General features: G+C 39.2%; 1 protein-coding gene across 1 annotated transcript in view; it reads right to left on the reverse strand.

Annotated features, from left to right (window-relative positions):
• Positions 1–23826, reverse strand: part of LOC140340682 (excitatory amino acid transporter 2-like) — a 65966-nt gene that overhangs the window by 22171 nt on the left and 19969 nt on the right. The window contains exon 2 of the mRNA XM_072426020.1: positions 15176–15348. Coding sequence (XP_072282121.1) covers positions 15176–15305 — 130 coding nt within the window. The 5' untranslated portion in view covers positions 15306–15348. The remainder of the gene's footprint in view (positions 1–15175; positions 15349–23826) is intronic.

The following is a 23826-nucleotide window of genomic DNA, read 5'->3' on the forward strand; positions in this document are numbered from 1 at the left end:
AAAGGACATTGTGGAATTGGAGAGAGTGCAGAGAAGGGCAACTAAACTAATAAACGGAATGGAGGAGCTCAGGTATAAGGAGAGATTAGCTGAACTGAATCTATTCTCCCTTGAGATGAGACCTTTTAAGGGGGGATATGATTACCTTGTATAAATATATAAACGGTCCATATAGAAAACTCTCTTCACAATTATTCACTTTGAGATCATTACAAAGAACAAGAGGGCACTATTTGCGTCTGGAGGAAAAAACGTTTAAGCTCCGGATAAGAAAAGGATTATTCACTGTAAGGTCTGTGAAAATGTAGAATCGGCTCCCTCAGGAAGTAATTTCGGCAACTACTGTAGATACTTAGGAAAAATCTGGATGCTTTTCTAGAAGCACAGAAAATAACTGGGTGTTAAGGCTTTAAAGTAAAGATAACAGTGACTGTTGATCCAGGGAACATCCGATTGCCTCAAGGAATCAGGAAGGATTTTTTTTTTCCCACCTGTTGAAACAAATTGTACTGGGGTTTTTTGCCTTCCTCTGGACCAACTATGTTTTATATCTGGGATATGTTTATTTCCTCAGTGGTTGAACTTCATGGACTTATGTCTTTTTTGTTTCAGTTTTATTAAAATTTTCAAAAGTTATTACATAACAGGGAAAGAAAATATCACATACACATAGGAAAAGGAGGGCCAGAAATCTCCCGGTACACCATTTGGACTTATGTCTTTTTTTCAACCTAACCTACTATGTAACTTTGAAATAAATAGAGGAAAGGTGTCTGTCAGAGGTGAAGGGTAGTGTCTTCTGGTTATCTAGTAAAGCTGTGTCTAGTACAGAGAAGCAGCATCTGTTGGCAGATGGGATGAGCAAAGTCTACTAAAAGAAGAGCAATGTCTAGCAGAAGAGAAACAGAAGTGTTTGGTAGCATAGGAAAAGATTAATGTCTAGTGGCACATGAGACGAGTAGGGTCTGATGGCAGATGAGCAGAGCAATAGCTGGTGGAAGAGAAGAGTAGCAATTGGTGGAATAGGTATTTAGCACATTTGGCAAGGATGATGGCCAAATCGGTATAAAACAGTTTGATCATAAATTGGTCCACACAAAGGAATGACTGACATCAGCAAAGGTCAATCAAAATATACAAATGAAGAAAAACAAACCAGTGGAGTGTCCTGTGGTGGCCAACTGAGAAGTCATCATTGATCTGATGCCATGTGCCCTACCCAATTATTTTCAATTCTTGCCTATATTTGTTTGCACAGCCTGAACAGAGTGTAAAAACGCAGAGGGTGGATGTTTTTCTGCATCGAGTACCCATGGGAATGTGCAGTAAACTACGCTTGCAAAGTGATGAAATGTGATAAACAACTAAAATCTGAATGTAGAAGCTGTCGGAAATGTGATGCATAAATATACTCTTTAAACTCAAAACAGCTGGCACTCATGTATAGATGCATGCTGTATGTACATTTGTATGGAAACATATATTTATATGAAAATCATGTATTTGTGGCCGGAAGTGGCTCATCAAAAAAGACAAAAACACTGGTTTACAAACCTTCGACAGGCTAGTGATAACAAAGGTGCTATTATAAATACCTACTTCTATGATGGCTATAAACATAGTTTTAAGGTATACAGAGACCAAGAGGTCAGGAGACCAACAAGACTGTTAGTGAATCCAGCCCCATTGACTTGCAGCATTTCTGTTTTCCATTTACGTTTTCTTTCTGTTGTCAGCTGATTAAGCTTTTACAAGTGTAGTACCCACACCTGTAGGGGTGGCCAACTTAAACCCAGGTCTATCTTAGTATTGTGGCAGATGAAACGCACAAAGGCTAGTGCAAAACCATTTTTTAGTGGCTTATTTTACCTCAACACATGAGAATAGGGTTGGGGTAGCAAAGTGTCAGAATAGTAGGAGTTCACATCCCGAAGCACTCCATACTCACACCTGACCTCTAGTATCCTTGCAAAAATCCTAAATCTATAGTGTTAGAGCAGCATTTCTCCTTTTGGATTGGGATCCCCTGTGAATGACAGTCCCAAGTTCAGCACCAACCAGATTCTGCCCTAATACTATTCTTCAGGGTCCCATCCTTCTCCTTGCTGAAGCCATGACTGCAGGCCCTCCCCCTGGCAAAGCCGACCCTGTTGGGTGTCGGAGCTATAATGCCCTAACTGCTTTACCCTCAGTAATCTATGGCGAGGACCCCCTTAGCTCACTTTTCCACATATTTAACTTGTATCAGAAATCTGCCTAAAAAGGCACGAAAAATGTTTTGGTTTTTTTTTTTTTTTGTTTTTTTTGTGGGGGAGGTTGGCTCAACCAAGTACTCCCATCAATGCTAAAAGACATGTGGGATAGTAGTAACATGGTAGGGGTGGCACATTAACAACCGCCTTGCCTTGAGGATACCATCCATATTGGTTAATGCGCAAATGTTGGTTATGTTTGTAGAAAAGGGAAGCATGCTATTTTATCTTTAATTTAAAAAAAAAAAAATAAAACCTAATTTAAAACACATTTAACCCTAAACATGCCAACAGATGGATCTAAATATATCCCTCTATCCTTCAATAAATGGAGGAAAATTGGATTTTTAGTACTTGATACCTTTTAGACACTTTGATACCTTTACATCTTGATCACTGGGTTAGAGAGGCATCTGCAGGTGTAGGATCCTAGGTACAAAAAAGCAGGCTACAGCGGTGTTTCTCATCCAGGGTCCCTTGATCAAATTTATTGGAGACTTAGTTCCGTTTAACGGATACCAATTATGCTTTTTGCTATTTGTAAGGGTGACATTCTTCCCAGCAATGGCAAGCCAGCAATGTAAGAGGCACAGTAATATACTGTGAGCTTTGGATATAATTATAGACAGTGTTTCCTAAAGACCTGAAAGTTATTTCAAGGAGTTCCCTAATGTTAAAAGGGTTGGGGGCAGAAGGCAGTAGCATCCCTCAGATATGGGCACCAAACAACTTTACAGCAACATAAGGCCACCTTTATCATTTTAGACAAATCTTTTGTGAGGATCAATTGTTGACAGAGGTTTTGCTGTTCAAAATATTTCTCTGCTACTGTCATGGAGAAAGGATTTCTCCATCTATCCACTGCAGTAATTCTAATGCTTACCCTCTATGTCCAAAATGAAAGGACCAAAAAAAAAGAGTAAAACTTTTGTGAAGTATCTGCTACTTAAAGGCTTCTAACATTTCAGGCATATCAGATTAGTCTTCTGATGAAGATGGAAAGTATTCATATTCAAGTCTATGGTTGTTTTAAGAATAATGAGGGTTGTTTGGAATTTTGGAACTGACAGACAGCAATGTAAATTTGGCTGAACATTGTCTAAAATAAGAGTACAGTAAAAGATCAGAGGGCTTATATACATCTACAATGTGATATGATTATCAGAATGATACCGAAATATTTCTTCTGACCTCTAGACTAGGGATGAGCGAGCAAATTTATTCAACTGCGTCGTTCTCGCTTACCAAACACTACTCCAACATATTTGTGATACTTTGTAAAAGCATAATGAACTAAAGTCCCACTTTACAAAATCTACAATCAAGCAGGTGTTCATTAAAAGAAGGGACAGATGTTTGGCTTGTGAAAAGTGGAGTTGGGGGAAAAAACAGGAGTCTACTGTGCATTTGGGATTGTGCATTTGGGGGTTGTCTGTTTTACTGTTGGGTTGTATTTGCTTGACTGTCATTTATATTTTAAATTTTTTTTTTCCTTGCTGACCTCTAGGGGGAGTGCTCAAGGCTTTGTGGGTAATTAAGTTCCTGTGCCACTCATATTGAACTTGCTTACTGTTTGATTAAAAATCCACTTGATTCACAAGCCAATCAAGTGGTTTTGGAAAAAACGGGAGATAAATCCTTATAGTAATCAAACTTTAAGTAAACTTTTATAATTCCCTATAAACAAAAATTGCTACAACTCATTTTCCCAGTTACAAGGTGGAAGGTTTGGTTCAGTGCACAGTCTGCTATATGTATGCACAAATGGAGCAACAGCTCCAGGGTGAATACTGCTGTGACAAATGTGAGCAAGTCGCCTTGCCGTTAGAGGGGTCTCCTGCTCACTGAGCAGGCAATTAATGGCTCAGATGTGGGGGTGGAGAGGTTAGTCAGGATGAACATGTAGGGAGTTGGGTTAATGTAACTAGAGGGAGTGGTAGGGGCACCCTGAAAAGGAAGGCAAGCCCTGTGTTTGAGCACATCAACATGTTTGCAAAGATATGTGAGGATGTGCAGGTGGCAGACCCAATGGTGGCAACTCCAGATGTTACTGCTACCCCTAACAGCAGGGAGAGCAGCACATCTAGTAGTGGTGGGGAGGGAAACACAGGAAGGAAAAGACAATTAGTAGTCATAGGGGATTATATGATCAGGAGGACGGGTAGAATAGTTTGTCCCCCAGATCGCTTCAACCAAATGGTTTGCCGTCTCCCTGGTGCCAGGGTTCGGGATGTGGTGGACCGAGTGGACAAACTACTGGGAAGGGCTGTCTTGGTCCATGTTGGAACCAATGACAATATAGATGGAGGATCCTTAAAAATCAGTTTAGGGAACTAGGTTTCAAGCTGAAGAAAAGGACCTCCAAGGCTATAGTATCTGGAATATTGCCTGTGCCAATGCGGCGGGGGTGGGACAGTCAAATAAGGTGGCAGAAAGGTTAGTCAGGGGTCAGACACTAGTGGAGGGTGGATTGGGGATAGTTGGGGGGGGGGGGGAGGGTTATGGATAATTGTAAGGAGCTTCCCATGTTACAAACAAACATTGGATTGTGCAGTACTAATTGTACTAAAAAACAAAAGGATTTGGCAAACAATGCTGGTAAATGCAGCAATGGTTTAAAGAGTCTGTTCACCAATGCTAGAAGTCTAGCAAACAAGATAGGGGAGTATGAAGCCTATATGAGTGAGGAGAATTATGACTTAGTTGGTAATGCTGAATCCTGGCTTTGTTATTTGCATGACTGGACTTTCAATATTCCTGGGTATACTCTCTTTCGTAAAGACAGAGTCAAACAAAAGGGTTGTGGTGTCTGTCTATATGTGAGAAGTGATCTAAAAGTGAATGTGAAACAAGAAATTGTGGATGGAACAAGTGATGAGGTTGAGGCATTATGGGTGCGGTTGAATGTGGGGTTGAATAACACACAAATATTTATTGGTGTCTGCTATAAGCCCCCCAATTTTAAGGAAGAAATAGAAAATCAACTACTAGCACAGATAGAAAAAGCAGCAAAAAGTGAAAGTTTTAATCATGGGAGATTTCAACTACCCTGACATTGACTGGAGTAATGACAAAGCACCAGGACCTGATGGATTACATACATCCACATGTACTCTAAGAGCTGAGCTCTGTTATTTTTATGTTTAGAGAGTCCTTAGTATATCACAAGGTACCAATGGATTGGCGTAAGGCCAATGTGGTTTATCTTCAAAAAGGGAGGAAAGTTATTACCAAGTAACTACAGACTAGTTAGTTTAATGTAGAGAGTTTAGAGATAGTTGTGTGATTTATAGTGAACTCTAAGGGCTCAATTTATAAAACGGGGAATGCAGATTGTGTCCTGGCCAAGATTGGACCTAGCGCTGCAAAGGTCAGGGTGCTAACCTCAGAGCCACCATGCCACATATGCATATGATTGTTCGGCAGCAGCCAGTGACACCACATTTTTAGATTGTCACTTAGAATATTCAAAAAAAAATTGAAAAAAAGTTGGAAAATATTTTTTTTTTATATATAGTTGGGAAAAGTGTATCGATACAAACAATGCCCCTTTAGACCACAGTCACATTGTGCCACAAATTTCTGCAAAGAATAGCGATCTTGGGCAAGACAAAATCGCACAAAAAGTATTCCCTACTATTATATTGTAATGCGATCAACTATTTTGCTGTCATAGATAATGGGCATGATTTATCAAAGCTCTCTAAAGCTGCGTACACACTTCCAATTTTTATCGTTGGAAATGAACGACGAACGACCGATTGGCCAAAAATCGTTCGTAAAAAAAGTAACCGACGCCGACGAACGAGGATAGCCGTTGGAAATGAACGACCGGACCTGCGGATCGGATTGGATGACGATTGTTGACAATCTATCGTGTGTATGGTCGTTCAGTGATCATGCATGGTCTGAGCATATGCGATGAACGTTCGCTCAATACATACTGTATTGTGTGTGTGTGTGTGTGTATATATATATATTTGTTCCAGGTGCACGTCACTTCCTGTATCGTTCAAACAATCGCATCTATCGTGTGTACAATATCTGCGAACAATCGTGTCATTATCTATGTACAGGATCGGTGCCATACAATTGTTCGCAGATATCGTGCAGGATCGTTCGTTTACCAATGATATTAATTGAAAGTGTGTACGTAGCTTAAGACTGCAGAGTATAGACTAATATGCAGGTCCCAATGTCTCCTGCTGGTGGCACTGGTTTAGCACACCTTGAATGTACTTCCACTAACTTATTAGTAGGCCTATATAATCTGGCTTCAGATACCTACCTATGCCTTAGCATTGGATTTGTACCTGAAACCTTGCTGGGGCTCTGGCCACTTGCCCAATGAAATCCTGCTCCTTGTTTATAGTTTGCTGTTACTGTATGTTTAAGGACTGTTGCACTATTTGCACAGTTTTCTGTGCTGTGTTTGCATTTACTTGCAATATACACACTTAACGCATCCCAGAGTTGCTCATGCTGCTCACCTGGAAATTAAATCCTGACACCTGGAATGGATTTCCTAAAAACAATTTACTATTAGTAGTCAAATGTTTTCAGCCTTGGTCAATTCTCAGTTTGTTGGATCACCCATGATAGATCGGGCCCAATGTGTCAATTTGTGCAGCACAGCATTCAAAAGTCATTTTAGTAGTCGGGGTCCAAAAGTACATTAGTTTTTTTTTATGCAAAACTTTTATCAAATGAATCCAAATCCATATCTGAGAGCACGTCTCAGGGTTTAGCCTGCATATTATTTTAGGTATCAGGTATCCCTAATTTTCTTCCATAGTTGTTGCCTAAAACATTAGACATAGAACAAATTAGGAGTACCAGTAAGGACTTTTTCAGACAAGTGGTGAGAAACCAAGCATCTGCCAGCTGGTTGAATGGGCGATTGTACTATAGGTCAGTGGTGCCCAACCCCCAGGCCACTGTGGCAGGAAAGTTGGGGGGGGGGGGGGGGTAGGCACAAATGACAGGATGTAGAAGAGTCCTATGAGAAAATCCTACCTACCTATGGAACGTGTACTATTGTTTGCAAGCGCATCTCTTATCTTTTCAATGAGGGCTTCAGTGTGATAACAATTTGCCAATGAGATCGGGCTTCAGTGTGATAACAAATTGCCAGATACGGAGTCCCAAACATAAAATCCTAATAAGAATCAGGGATCTTTTTTTCATTAAAGTAGAACTAAAGTGAAAATAAAAAAACGATACCTTCACTTGCCCAGATACTCCATTTGTCAAAAAAAATTGGCCACTTACTTTTTCTGAACCCCAATTTCTCTTTAACAGTAGAGAAAAGGGAAATGTATGGTAAGTAGAGGATTCTTGTGGTTACCCCCGACACGAAAACTTCATCACTCCTACCATGGTGCCCTGACACATATAAATGTCCCTTTTTCTCCTGAATGGGGAGTCGTAGGTAAAAATGTAAAATGTAGGTGCAAATGGGGGTTCTTGTGGCTAACTACCCCTAAAATTTTATTGCTTCAGCTGCATCACATTACAGCGGTAGTGCCGGAGGCCCTCCTTAAATTGCACTAAAGCTAGTGACAGTGTGACAGCAGGAGTACAACCAGTGGGAGCACGGATGGCTCTTCTCACACTGCTTACACAGCAGCTTCTGAGAATGGCAGAGCAATGTATGTAAGGCTTACACTTCCCTGGCATTCCCAGCAGCTCTGCCACCTGACAGCACCCCAGCTCTCTCGCAATACTCCATGAAGTGGACACCACTCTAGTGTGCTGACAGGAGGCTGGGCTGCTGAGAATAGCAGAGTAGTGTAAGCTGTACATATACTGGGCTGGGGCAAAATTTTTTTCAATGTTACCAGACCCTGCTGTCAGAAAGGCTGGGGACCATTGCTATAGGTGACCAGTTTGCACTTGGCTTCCATGCAAATTTTTAAAAAAACAACGGCAATAGCAATGTGCAACCGCAAGAAAAAAATGATTTTCAACATCCCCAATCTGCAATTAAATAGGTGAGGTTTGGATTTCAGTTGAACAATGCTGCTCATTGCAAATCTGAAATGGCCACATCCCAGTTCTATCTATATACAATAAAAATCTATGGGTTATATGAAAAACCCATATGGGGTTTTTTACTGGCACTTTGTGATTTCTAGTAACAATAAATTATCTAAAAAGCAGGCAAAGCCCGAATTGTAAGGTCTTAACAAAAGAAACCTAAATATACAAACATACAAAAGCCATTGGGTACATGAAGTGTAATTATATATAAATACACACACACATACTTAATATACCTTGATTAGCTGTTGCATACAGAGATATATTAAAGGATAATAAATACCGTATTTTTTGCCGTATAAGACGCACTTTTTCTTCCCCAAAACGGGGGGGGGGGGAAGTTAGTGCATCCTATATGACAAATGTGTTATAAAATAATATACTCACCCGATACCCGATCCTGCGTGTGTCTCTGGCTGCATGTAGCGTGTCTCTTCTCTCCTCTGCCAGCATCGTGTCTTCTCCTGTCTGTAAAGCAGAGCGAAAGAAGCCGGCACAGCGCCACCTGTTGTTCCCTGTCCTAACTGCCGTACAGTGGGAAAAAAAGCACAGAGTGATCAGAAGGGGAATTTGAATGACAGAGTGATTAGAAGAGGAGTTTGAATGACACAGAGTGATCAGAAAGGGAATTTGAAAGGCACAGAGTGATCAGAAAGGGAATTTGAAAGGCACAGAGTGATCAGAAAGGGAATTCGAATGGCACATGAGTGATCAGAAGGGGAATACCGGTATGAATGGCACATGAGTGATCAGAAGGGGAATAATCTTTCAGAATCTTTTTTTCTCTAGATTTTCCTCCTTTAAAATTGGGTGCGTCTTATATTCCGGAGCGTCTTATACGGCAAAAAATACGGTAGCATCCAGTGCACATTTATTTTTGCCAACGTTAAAGTTTTTTTCCCTGTGATTAAAACAGATTCCCACGCCATAAGGGAATGCCTGATTTCCCCCGTTTTATAAAATGAGCCTTTAAATTAATTTGAGGTTTTGAATAAGTTGTGTATTTCCAGAATCTCATTAAAAAAAGTTTAGTTCCTTGGACCATCAAGAGTATCTATTTGTTTAAAGGTTAATCTAGTTGTAATTGTAACTTCCCCTAAAATTCTATGGTAAATGTTTTCATGTACATACTGTATTTGCATTGCCACACATACATAATGTACATACACCTACACTCCAAGATATTCATTAGCTAAACAAGTTTTTTAAACCCTCCTTCACTTACACCAGCTGGGACGATGCATGCTGCCTTTTTCCAATAATGGAAAGTAACGAATGAAGATGTCACCAGTAGAAGACATTAGGGCCCCTTGAGAACTCCAACTCCGACCTTGTGATGGCCCCATGTTGCATTTTTGAGGCACCAGTGATAAATCTATCAGATCGTCCCTTCCACACTATAGAGAATAGACTATTATTAATAATAAAATTATTATTATTAATAATGATATTAATTATAAACAGGATTTATATAGCACCAGCATATTACACAATGTTGTACATTAAATAGGGGTAGCAAATGACAGAGGAATACAATCTAGGAGGTGGGGAAAGTAACACCCAATAGGAGGGGAGATATGTAGGGGTGGGAAGTAAGGAAGGGCCAGCAAGAAAATTAGGTTCGATCTCACAGCGAATGGCGCCTTTCTCGCTTACCGAAAATGTAACTGAGAACGTCCTTCTGATTCGCTGAGAGGAGTTAATTAACCTATAGTGCCCTGGGGATCACACACTCTTCTCAATGAATGCAGCCACAGCTGCAATCATTGTAAAGGAAAATTGGTTCATAATGCAAAACATGTATCAGATAAAGAAATTGGGCAGCCCTATGTGTATCAACATAGGGAAATGCATATAAACTAGACAGATGACTGCCTAAGCCAATATTATACAGGCAGATGTTGAATAACATCTCTCGATGCGTTTTGCTGGAAAGCTTCTTCAGGGGATACAGTGAGATAGTAACAATAACTGTACAAATAAGATATATTCAGCTATTATCATTTTAGATAAGACATTTTAGAAAAAGAACATATGAACATATATATTCTATAACCTTAGGCAGGTTAACACTAAGTAAGCCTCCATGTGCATCTAAAATATAACTACAACCAAAAGGTTTTTAATTTTTTCGTTCTAGAACATATTGTACCAATCCCCAGAGGTGGCGACTTCGATGCAAGACTTTGCTGTTGTGAGACGAAGTGGTTTTTCAACCAGAAAGCAACCAGAAAACCAGGACTCAAAGATGTCCTCCGCTTTAAACCTTTTCTTTTCAAATAATTTAAATATAATACGATAGTATACAAGACATACTGACATTTTATACTTATACTATGCTTTTACTCTCTTTTCCCCCTACTATTTTTCCATATAAATATATTCATAAGACTATCTATTCACATATGACTGTAATTAGTACTGTTTTACTTGGCGAATATAGATGTCAGCAGAATCAGTAATGACTTTCTCATATAGGAAAATATGTGAGTTGAAATGTCTTTATTAAGTAGCCGAACTAATAAATACAAGGTGACTGCTTTATCCTGAGGTGGAACTAAAGTCCCACTTTGAAAACCTGGTGATCAGACATGGTAAGGTGTTCTTTCCTGCCTGATCACCACCCAGCTATCAAATTTTACTGAGCTGCGCGTGCAAGTGAGTATCGCAGGTTTAGTTCCACTTTATTGGTCAAACCAATAGTTCACGCACAACAACACCTAAAGTTGATCTTTAGAATTTTTGTTAATGCAGTTCACTACAGTTAACAGATTATGCACAGCCATGCATTGGGTTGTGCCAGAATAGGTGCATTGTATTGCCATTTAACATAAAACACAACCCATAGCACTTATCTGCAATCACTAGCCAACTGAAGACCACCATGTTAGTTTCTCGCTAAGAACCAAGTGTTTAAAGTAACTACCACAATAAAGAACTTATTGATTTAAATTATATTTATTGATTTATAGATACTATTGGTTTTCTTAATTTGTTAATTTCCTGATTCTTTGCAGTAATCATACTTTATGCGCATACAAAAAAAAAATCCTTCTTAAATGTTTTTCTAGATCATGCTTTTATCAAAGAAAAATGTTTTGAATTAAATGTAGGTTCAGGACTAATACAGTTTGCACATTGATGTGTTCAATGAAAGTGTTTGTTTATTTGTGTGCAAATTAAATATGTGTATTGTGAAGGCTGTAACTTGATGAATATAGCAGAATCAAATGTATGAAAAAGTTGTAAACTAGAGATAGAGACTGTATTAGTCCTGAACCTACATTTAATTTAAAACATTTTCTTTGATAAAAGCATGATATAGAAAAACATTTAGGAAGGATTTTTTTGTATGCGCATAAAGTATGATTACTGCAAAGAAACAGGAAATTTGGAAGTAAAGCAAGATGTTGACTGGAGATTATTGAATGATTTATTTTTTGTTCACATCAGTGATGTAAGAGGAACAGAAAGAGGCACTAATGAATTTTCAGGAGCTTTTATCATTACCTAGCAATGAGCCAGAAGGCATAGTAAGGACATCTGTACATGCAAGGCTAGCCATGTCTAATCCTCTGATAGCAGTAAAGCACAGGAAAAGGGAAGATTTGGAGTAGTGAAACAAGGGAAGTCTCTGAGAGAACAGATGTGATTGGGAAGCCATAGCAGCCAATAGTTTAAAAAAAAAAAAGTCATAAAGAGGCATATGTTTTTGAAGAAGGTCTGCCCTGCCATAAAGACTCTATTTGGACTCACTTTAAGAATTTTCCAAAAGCATGAGAGTAGCTTGAGAGTATTTACCCAAAAGTAGTGTTAAATACAGGAGGCATTTGCATTTTTAGTTAAATATTTATGTGCATTGTGTAATTTCTCCAGATCTGTGGAGTAAACCAATGGTAAACCTAGACTAGTACAAAGACCAGTCACTGCTGCTTTATCTTTAACCAGGATGACTTCTTTTGACCACCCCTCATCCTTTATTTTTGTGCTGTACTAAGTTATCCTGTTTGGTTCTTCCCACAGCTCTGCTTTCTGCACAGGTTATGGGTAGCACTTGCATTTGATGACCCACTGTTCCCATTTAAGCTAGGAAAGCATTCTGTAATCATAAAACCTTTTGGGGTTTTGCACTGGGCAATGACGCTATAAAAAAGTAAAGAAGTGCCAGAATGTTAGTCTTTTAGTTCCTTTCTTTACAATTTTGACAGGTAATAAACAATTCCAAGTTCATCAAAAACTGGGCCTATCCAGGCCTAAGTCAAGAACTTGCAATATTTTTTTTTCACTTACCCTTTCTTGCTCCAATCAATGTACTAATTGCACCCAGCAAATCCTGCGCTAACTTGAGATTGTCTTCTTTTAGGGGCTGCTTGTTATATGCTGCCATCTTTTTTCTTTATGCTTACTAGTGACATTGACCAATCTTGAACTCCCTGTGTGCTAGATTGAGAGATGATCTTCTGTCAGGACCTCTAAATGTGGTCTCTGGTTCATTTGCATACGAGGAGCATCCCTGATGACAATCTGTCATGCACGGAAGGAGCAGCACACAGCCTCCTAAGATATGTGATGTAGGTACCTGAGGAGGCTGTGGGTTTCCCTTTCAGTTTTTATCATCATGGCAGTAAAGACAGAAGGGCAGAAAAATGTTAATAAGATATTAAAAAAACATTGAATTAATTTTTTTATTATCTAAGAGGGGAAGTGACCCTAACATATTTGTTTTCTGATGATGATCTGTATCAACTTCTCCCATTTGCTCTCTTTTTTGCCTATAAATTATACCATTAAAATTTTTTTGTTAGATCTGTTGGATAAGTGCAAATTTCTACCTACTGATCCTGCAAGAAATCTAGTGAGCTGATAACTTTCGGTACTCTCTGTCTCTGCTGTGATCACATACATTGTTCCCAGTTCTCAACTACTATTGCTTTTTCAGCTCAGATTTTACAGACGCCAGTGGGACCCAAGTTGCTGCTTGCAATTTGGCAAAAGAAGGTCCCACCACATGTTTCAGGTGTCAATTTTTGTTACAATTTACATGTTGAACTTTCCCTCCCAGTTCTCTGCTCTTGAACAAACTTACTAGTTTATTATTGTTTTGTAATTATTACTATTTCATCATTTATTATTTTCTCTGAATCTGTCTAATAAAATAGTTCCTAGTTTTGCTTAGCATCAAAAGTAAGCATTAAAGCCAGTTTTTTTTTTTTTCTTCTTTCTGAAGGGAAATTTTTAAACACATGGGGATAGCTGGATATATTTATAAACATCACAAATTTGCACAACTGTCCAAGTTATTGGCACTTAACAAATAAACCAACATCAGCATCCAGCATTATGGTGGTAAAACTGGTCTCGACCATGCTGATAATATTTAACGTTTCTCCTGCTATCAATATCTCAGTGCTAATTTAAAGAGACCATTTGAGACTGATTTGTAATTTTACCAAGGATACAAAAGGTGGTCTCCATTGAATTGTGCTACTGTTTTTCATACAGACACAAATGCAATGCACTGTTCCTTATGATGTAGGTCTTTCTACTTAATAAAGGTAATACTTTGTTGTTGGTATACTGCAGACCAAAATGACCAAATCATCGGACATCTTTGACATACTTCCTCCTCCAAGAACTCCAAGAAAGTTAACAGATGTTTTGATAGGGTGTATGTCATTAATTTGCTATAAAACTATTCAGATTGCTTTATACTAAAGCTACGTACACACTTCCAATTATTATCGTTGGTAGACGAACGATCCTGCACGATATCTGCGAACGATCGTATAGCACCGATCCTGTACATACAGATAATGACACGATTGTTCGTAGATATTGTACACACAATAGATGCGATCGTTTGAACGATACAGGAAGTTACGTGCACCGCAGGAACGTTCGTTCATCACGCATGCTCAGACCATGGACGATCAATGAACGATCGTACACACGAACGATGGTCAACGATCGTCGTCCGATCCGCCGGTCCGGTCGTTCATTTCCAACGACTTTCCTCGTTCGTCGGCGTCGTTGGTTACTTTTTTTACGAACTATTTTTGCCCAATCGATTGTTCGTCGTTCATTTTGAACGATAAAAATTGGAAGTGTGTACGCAGCTTAAGGCCCACATAGTAAAGCTGAATCTTGATCTTCAAGTACAGACATGTCTATTGTCTATAGTTTGCTCACATGCTAATCAGATGTAAAAATGGAAGAGAGGTCAAATATTTTGGTATGTAGTTCCACAGGCAAACTACAAGGATGATCCTATTTTTCTGCAGGTTTTTTTTTCTTTTTCCTTGGCCAATGGCCATATGTTATAGAATACATATATTAATAATAATACAATTTAAACTGTTAAAACTGATGTGCTTGCTTTATGACTTTGATGAATTAAAGGTCTTTCTACATCACACGTTTTAAAGGTGCATTTTTGATCAAGGCTTGCCACGTAGTTTTCTGTTTTGGTCATCATAGGTAACAGGATAAAGTAAACCATGCTCTATAATAAAGTAGAATTTCAAGCATCATTGAGGGTCAGACGATGACTATATCCAGAGCAGATATGAGACCTGCACTTTGACCTTGGCTTCTTCTTATCTAACAGCTGGAAAAGGGAAATGTGCATCCTCTAAAGCATATTTGTGAGTTGTGCATAATGCTGAAAGAGGGACATTGATATACTGTATGAGGGAAGAATGCTTCACACTGCTGATAGCCAACTGGCAGAAAAATAATTACCACTGATGGTTGAATCATACAAACATATAACAAATGTTAACATAAATAAAACCCCAGTTTTTTTAAATGTAAATGTCCAATAGCATAAACAGCTACTGTTAAAAGAAATAAAATTAAAAAAAATGTAGTTATACAGGTACCTCCTATAGTAAGGATCAAAAGAAGATTTCTTCTAAACCAGCTGCAATACTTTGTCCAACATGGTTTGGGAAACTCCTCCAGGCTCATATGATGACCATCAGATATAGGAACTTCAATGTGATTAGTCATCCTAATTAAGTTGGCAAGCTAATGGCCAAAGCCAGGGTACAGCCTAAAAAGAAGAACAAATATTTTAACATAGCATAAAAAAGCAAGAAATCAAAGGTATGTTATTTAGGATGTGCTGAACACCTTCTGAAACAAAAGTTTCTTTTTAAACTTGGCTGCCCAAACCAGTTTTATCATCCGTGTAAATCAATTACAATTGCAATAAACCATATAAAAGCTTAACATTAGTAACAGACACTTCTTCCCTAGTTCTGTGCTGCAAGATTATTTAACATCCTATGGCACATGCATTTCATGTTGACTTGCAGTCATGAACCAAATAACATGCAATTATGCCCTGACAATGGACATTAGGGGCCCATTGCCACTGTTGCATTGTGGTAATGCATGCATTATTGCAAAGTATAATGATGTACATACTAATTACGTGCATCAGTGTGTTGTAGTGTCATTCTGTTTCAAGGTACCCCAACACACTAGGGGAATGCATATGCATTACAAAAATGGTGTATGTCAAATTGCTTTGTACATTTTAGCACATTGTGAAACCTTTTATTTAAATGGGCAGCATTACTGCTGCATATGTAAAAATGTACATAATTGGGCATACATTACAATGTACAAGAAAGACCATTTATCTCATATCTACAGTATTTAAAAAAAAAATAATTAAAAAGACTGTAATCCTTCTTTACTCCGGACCTATCACCACAATCAATTTACCGTATTTTCCGGTGTATAAGGCGACTGGGCATATAAGACGACCCCCCACTCTAACCAATCATTTGGGGGTCGTGTTATATGTCCAGTATTGTACTGTTCCTTCTGCCTGTCAGATCTCACTATTGTGTGAGAACTGAGAGGCAGAAAGAACTGTACACTACTAGTTCTAAGTAATGAATGGGCACGTTCCTTTTAATGAATGGGCGTGTTCCAGTGAAGAGCCAATCCAGGCTCTCCACTGGAGAGCCAATCCAGGCTCACGTCCTGCTTTTCAGCTTACATGAGTCCTGCTGTGAAGCAATGCGAGCCTGCCCAGGAGGACTCGTGTAAGCTGAAAAGCAGGAGACAGAAGGAGGCACAGGAGGACTCGCAAGGACACCAGGCACTGCAGGAAAGTACTGGTACCCAGCGTACAAGACGACCCCTGACTTTGTCATAGATTTTTCGGGGTTAAAAAGTCATCTTGTACGCCGGAAAATACGGTATATAAAATTGGATGTGTTTGTGTTCCACCATCACTCGAAAACGCAACACATTTCAACCAAACTTGCTAGACATGTGAGCGTACCAGACATATTTGTACAGTGCTGTCCTATGTCAGAGGTATATGTGTATGTATTGCTCAATGACAGCGTGCCTTTTGCTTACATACTTTTTTTTTTTTTTTTTTTTGGACTCTTACAAATTTTTTGCCTGTAATAATGCCTTTGAGAAAAGGTAAGGCAATTGGCCAAGTGCAATCAAAGGCAAAAAATAAATGAAACTACACCGTAGAAAAGAATATCCAGAGAGTTTGCCACGCCACGCTGCGTGAGAGCTACTACATCTAGAGCTACAGAGACAGGACAACAGCGTGACACCCGACTACAAGATATGACAGAAAGAGCTACTACATCTAGAGCTACAGAGACAGGACAACAGTGTGAGACCCGAGTACACGAAATTAGAGAAAAGGCCAGATGATCACGGACTGCACAACATTTTAGCTTAGCATTGGAAGGATTCCACTATGATCCACATAAAGACTACTCGCAGCATGCAAGTGTTAACACCAGCACAAGAACTTTGGAATTACACATCAGGAAATACCTCAAATAGTCAAAGCATTTTCTTAATAACATCAGAAAATACAACTCATGTTTCCAAATGACATCATTCACCGCCACATCAGTTGTTCTACACTCTGGATTTCCATCCACATTCACAGTACAAGAGCACATTTACGATAAAGCAGGATCGTTACTTCCGCTGCCGGATCAACCACCAAAGTTTGTACAACTACATTTTATTGAAAACAAACTAATAGAAACTGACCAGAGGTGCACCTACATTTCAGTTTCTCTTAATGTTACAAAGGATGTTTCATGAGAACAATGTTCTTATTAAAAACATTTAAAACAGCATTGGAACATATGTCATTAATATAGGTTAATTTCATTGTATATTGTACTTATTTTATAACCTGTAAAAAAAAAAAAAAAAAACATTTCTTTGATTTAACACTATAGCTTTACTTGATTCCTTTTCCTGGTGGCAACACCAGGTAATCAGCTAGTAATAACATTATATAAAAGGCTGGCTATCCCTTTTATTCAATTGAATTTTTTTTTTTTTTTTTTTTTTTTTTTGCTGAATGGATTAGCAGGTAAATGAAAGAAAGGGCTGAATTCATGATAGATTTGTCTGGTTGATAGTTAAGTCAAAGTTATTTTTAATTGCTAGGGGATAATTTTAAGGTCTGCTTAAAAAAATCACTGTTACATAATCTGCAGCTGTTTTTTTTTTTTTAAGATTACATTTTTCTTTTGTGCTATATTTTTGAAAAATTAACACATGCATTTGATTAAGTTGTTTTGTACAAAAAGAGCCAACATATTCTGAAAAATACAGTAGTTGCTTAATTTATGTTCAAACAAGGTAAAAAAAAGTGCAACATTAGAAATTGTGGCTTATGTTTTTCTCACTGAATTCAGTTTTTGGGGAAAAACAAAAAAAAGTTTACACTTATGTGGATTTTAGTGTAGATAAAAGCACAAAATTGCATGATTATTTCATTGGCCCCTTCACATACACATAAATATAAAAAAAAGCCTTTTAATGTGTAGCAAATGTGAACTAGTTACATGTAAATAAATGGGATTTCTACTTAAAATACATTTTCTAGCAAAACAAAAATGTATGGGGCAATGGGTTTGAATACAATTAGCCAAAAAAACCTCTTTCCCTTTTTATTTAATGGGTTCCTTCTTGGCTGAGGAGGGACCAGAGCTCTTGTGCAGAAGCACAATTTGCACTTACCTATTACTTTCCCTGTGTGCAGACATCTACCACCTCTGTGTACCAGATAGGGGCATCTCAAGAATAAGGCAACTTAATTGTTTTTTCAAGATCTCTAGGCCATCACTTGTCCAGTAGCAGCCCAACTATATGTGCCCCCCATCGTCTTCTGTGCTGTCCAAGCTGCTCAGGTAAACATAACAAAAGCCATGGCCCATGGTTAGTACAGAGAAGGAAAGTGGGATGACTGTTGGGGACAAATCATTATCCCATAGGGGTAATGTGCTGACTACAGATTTCTGTGCTGACTGGGGGATGTTGTACAAGGTTATCATGACTTGGGTTTTACTGTAAAGGGAACATGCCATATACAAATAATTCTGAAATACAGAAATTCTGTATGAAAAAATAGGAAACTATTAAAAGACCAATCACTGACTGCACCTCTGATCTCCACTGTATTCATGAGATACAGCTGGCTGAAGATTCTTCAGGATCCAGCAGACTTCTAAGAAAATCATATGCCTGGTCCCCCACTATACTCTTCCACTGACCCCTACCTCATTACCTTGTCCTGCAGTGATGCAGAGGCTGGAAGTGGCAGGAACCCAAAAGCTCAAGGGCTACCCTTGTGTTGGATGCTGTTGTATGTGAAGAATCCTCATCAAGTGGTATCTCCTGAACATGGTGGAGATCAGGAGTGCAGGGAAGGTAAACGATAAACAAAACCTAAGATATGTTTTCTTTTAGAGCTCTTTGACCTTTCTTATCTTATGAGATATGGAATCAAATTTGGTGATGTCACTACTGTACTACTCTGTTTACCTCATTAAAGGCTCTGACACAAGGAAGCAAAGCCTGCCTTATCCAAGATGGCCTCTTTTGCAGAGAGATGCAGTGCAGACCAAGGAGTGGTTATAGGGTAAGGTCAGCTGCAGGAAGACCGGAGGCCGTTCTGGCATCTAATCATTTGTCCTCTGTCTGCTGTTTTTTGGGCACACCTTAGTCCTTCCTAAAATTTGAGATTTATTTTCCATACAGCATTCCATTTTACTTGGCACGACAGGTTGCTAAGAACTCAAAATCTGGTCATCAAAGTGAATGGTTGAAACTGATCTGTGCCACTTGACAAAAGAATTGTGAGTTTTGTAATTCAAACTACATATTGTGGCATAGCACAGGGGGATTGCTCATAGTAACAGGATGCTTACAGGGCACATTGAAGGCAGCAGACTCCAAAAGTCCAAAATAACAGCAGTTTTTATTTTGTTTAGGCAGGTGTTACAGCACACTCCCCAGCACTTTACAACAAAACAATAAAGAGTAGCCTGGCTGGGCATCTGGCTACCTCACTTAGGTGCCCTCTCTTACTACACATTCACTATATCAGTACTGTTACACTGACAGTTTTTTAGTACTATTTGGCGGCTGGCTTTCCTGAAATCTCTGGCTCTCTCTCAGCCTGGAATCCACTCTGGCTCTCTCTCAGCCTCTATCTGATCAAATTCCCCTTTACTCTTACATAGGGATTCCGCAAAAATTCTCCGGCATTCTTGCAAAAATTTCCTCAAAGTTCCAATGGGTTCGCGAAACCATGATGATGATAGGAAATCACTATGGAAGGATTATCACGGCTGCATTCATAAATACAGCTGTGGGAATCCTCCTGTCAGTGAGTGATCCTTGGGCACTACAGGTCAGAATAAGGGCTTGCTGGGTGATCCAGCAAACCTGGAATGGATCTGGACCATGATTAAAAACATTTGCTAACAAATAACAAATGACTTTTAAGAAATCCATTCCAGGTTTGCTGGATCACCCAGCTTCACTGATGAAAGTGTATCCTCTCCTGCTTTGGGGAGCTGTAATAAATCAGGCCCATTGTGTTTAACTAGGTGAAGGCACTTTAGCCCAATTTGTATTGTATGGGGAAAACTCAGCAGAACTTGGGTTCATGGAATAGCCAAAATAAGGAATCTTCCTTTTTAGTTACTGGCCACCCAAGAACTAAAATGAACTTTCGGCTTTGTGTCTGCAGGACGGACCCTCGGATCCATAAAACATTACCAAGATAATGTAAAAAAATTACCATTGTAAAACTGGTGCTTACCTTATACAAAAGTTCAGCTTTATTATTTAAAAATATTATTCATTTTCAGCAGAGAAGGGGATGCTCTTTCAAAAGCATATGATGTTGCTCAGGGATCATAGATAGTACATGCAGAAAACACCCATGTTTTACCTCTCATTGTGATATTTTTTATGAAATGGATGTAATCAGTCTCTACAATAAAAATATTCCTGGGTGGCAAATACCAGACTGAGGAAGGTTCAGGATAGTGCGTACTAAACAATCACAATTTTTCCAACTAAAATCATCATTTGTTAATTATCTATTGTTACTTTTCAGCTGGAGAACACAGATTAGAGAGATCTCTTTATTAAGAGACTTACAAAAAACAGTTTTGCAGCATGTTTAGGCTTATTTATCTGTACCATATGTATTCTGTAATTATACAAAATTGTAAGCACCTCTAATAGAATTACATGTTGTCTCAATTCATGTCATCTTTGATGGCCATTTTTGTTTGCATGTAAAGGTGAAAAAGATGTATCTAAAAGTAAGTCAAACTAAGAAAAAATGCTGCCTAAATTACTAGGGCCAAGGTGTACCTGAACATTTGCTACAGTATATATTTACTTTACCTGTATATTCCTGGTATGGTGTTTAGTGTCACAATCTATTTTATGAGATCCTGGGAACAATGAGCATCTCAAATCCCAAGAAGATGTTCTTGCTCTGGGCTAGAGCATATTTTTCATTGGCCCCTGCCACCTTTGGCTACCCCCGACCTACCAACCCCTGACCCCTGAACAATCACACCAAACAGCTACAAAAGACTGTTCATGCAGCTGAGCGCAAGTGGAGAAATCTGGCCTCAGCGCTGACTTCATGGACTACAAAGCCAAGCCACAAAGCTTTACCACTAAACTCACTGTCACCAAGCAAAATTACTTCTCTGCTGTCATTTCCTCTCAAGCTTCCAACCCACGCATCCCCTTTCTTAACATTTGACTCCCTACTAAACCCCACACCTTCTCCCCCCACAACAACCTTCACTGTCCAAGACATTGCCGCCTACTTTTAAGTGAAAATTGACAAAATCAGACATGATGTCTCTGCTTCCTGGGCCACTCCAACCATCTCCAAACCTTCCACCCGTAAATTATCCCTAACCTCCATCAGCCCTGTTACTGTGGATGAAGTCTCTTCTTCTCTCATCATCTCCATCAACTACCTGTCTACTTAACACAATTCCCTCTGATCTACTCTGTGCCCATTCCTCCACCCTGGCCCCCGCCCTAACTAAACTATTCAACCTCTCCCTTTCTACTGGTATATACCCTTCGGCTTTCAAACATGCCATAATTCTCCTTATCCTGAAGAAACCCCCACTGGACCCCTCCCTACCCTCTAACTACCCTCCTATCTCCCTTCTCCCATATGTCTCCAAACTTCTTGAATGCCTTGTCTACGAAAGCTTTACTGATTACCTGAGCACCAACTCTCTCCTTGACCCCCTCCAGTCTGGTTTTCAAGCTGTCCATTCCACTGAAACAGCCCTTACTAAAGTGGCCAATGACCTCATCAGAGCTAAGTCTCAAGGCAACTTTTTTCCTCCTCCTTCTCCTTGATATTTCCTCTACTTTTGACATTGTTTATCACCCCCTTTTAATACAAATCATGTACTCCATTGGTATCAGTGACACTGCTCTCTCTTGGTTTCCTATCTGTCTGACCACTACTACTCAAGTTTCTTACAATGGTAATTCCTCTTCTCCAACTCTCCTTCCTGTTGGTGTTCCCCAAGGGTCACTCCTTGGACCAGTTCTCTTTTCTCTGTTATCTCCTCTCTCAGTAGTCTCATATCCTCCCTTGGCTTACAGTACCATTTGTATGCTAATGACACTTATCTGTCCACCCCTGGCTTGTCTCCTTCAGTCCAGGATAAGGTCTCATGCTGCCTGTCAGCCATCTCATCATGGATGTATTACAGATTCCTGAAACTCAGCCTGGATAAAACAGAATCTCCCCCAGACAAATTCCAAATCTCCCCCTGACATATGCCTAACAGTTAACAACTTTTCGAATTCGGCTTGCTCCTACTTTCTGCTCAGAGTTTTTAGTGCCAATCATTCCCAGGAATTTTGCAATGAATAAAGGGCCTGATTTGTTAAAGCTCTCCAAGGCTTGAGAGGACACACTTTCTTCAGTGAACATGGGTGATCCAACACATCTGTGATGGATCTGGTCCAGGATTGAGAATATTTGCTAACAAACAGCAAATTACATTAAATAAATCTATTCCAGATTTGGATCACCAAGGTTCACTGATGACCTTCTTGGAGATCTATAATACGTCAGGCCCAAAGTGAGGTCATTCCCTGCAATGATGTAGTATATATTTAAGCTCATAATATATGGAAGCTCATATTAAGACAGTTCGGCAGTATCCACAGTAAACACCTTTTAACCTCCTGGACGTTACACTGATGTCTAGATTTCTGTACCAAAAGCGTTACACTGTTTTTCATGAAATTTTTTTTTTACATTTTAGACCTGTAAGTTACAGAAATATGTCCGAACAAGGGTCTAGTAGATATCATGAATATAAAAAAAAGTTTGAAACACACAATCATGTAAAAAAAAAAAAATGTACTTTTATTTTTATTTCATGTTGTGTGGTGTTTTTGTACTGTAAAAACCATTTAAAAGCAGATTACATTGTAATCTGCTTTTAAATTTCCCTCCCTGACACACCCCCATACATCACCCGGAAGATGACTCATCCTCCGAGTGATGTGAGGGGGGGATTTCCCTGCCCAGCTCACACAGACACAGACAGAGACGATGGACGCTCGAAGCTGCTGGCATCTCCGGAGAGATGCACAGCACAATGCAGGATTTCTGCATTGTGCTTCACATCTCACTGCAGATGCCAGCAGCAATAGCAAATCTTTTATTTCTGCAAGAGGAGCTGCGGACACTGGGTGAGTATTTCCTTTCAGTTGTAATCTGATTGTCATACAATGTATGACAATCGGATTGCAATATAACATTTGTTTACATTTAACCACCTGGTTAGAAAAACTTGGGGTTAACGAAAATTGCAAAAGTTTTTACCCTGAGCATGCTCGGGCTTAATGGCCAGGTGGTTAAACAACTATGGAACAGGGTATTTATATTTCCTGACACTCCCGTTGACAGCATGCACACATGGTTAGTTCAGCCCCTTGCTCTCCACAGGACCACTTTCCCAAAGCAATAAAAGTAACCTCCCTCTGCCCTGCAGGTTTTCTTTTTCTGTCTTCGCTCCAGGATTTGTTTCCCCTACCTCTACCCCCCCTCCCCCACTTGGTTCAGTCAGCCTCTACAAGGGAAAGTGCCATTACGGATGGTAAGTTTATCAAGTTTTGGGAACTCTGATGGCATGTGATATGGAGCCTAAATAGCCCCTTT

This window comes from Pyxicephalus adspersus, chromosome 11, assembly GCF_032062135.1.
Source record: "Pyxicephalus adspersus chromosome 11, UCB_Pads_2.0, whole genome shotgun sequence".
In the NCBI taxonomy this organism is placed as follows: Eukaryota; Metazoa; Chordata; class Amphibia; order Anura; family Pyxicephalidae; genus Pyxicephalus; species Pyxicephalus adspersus.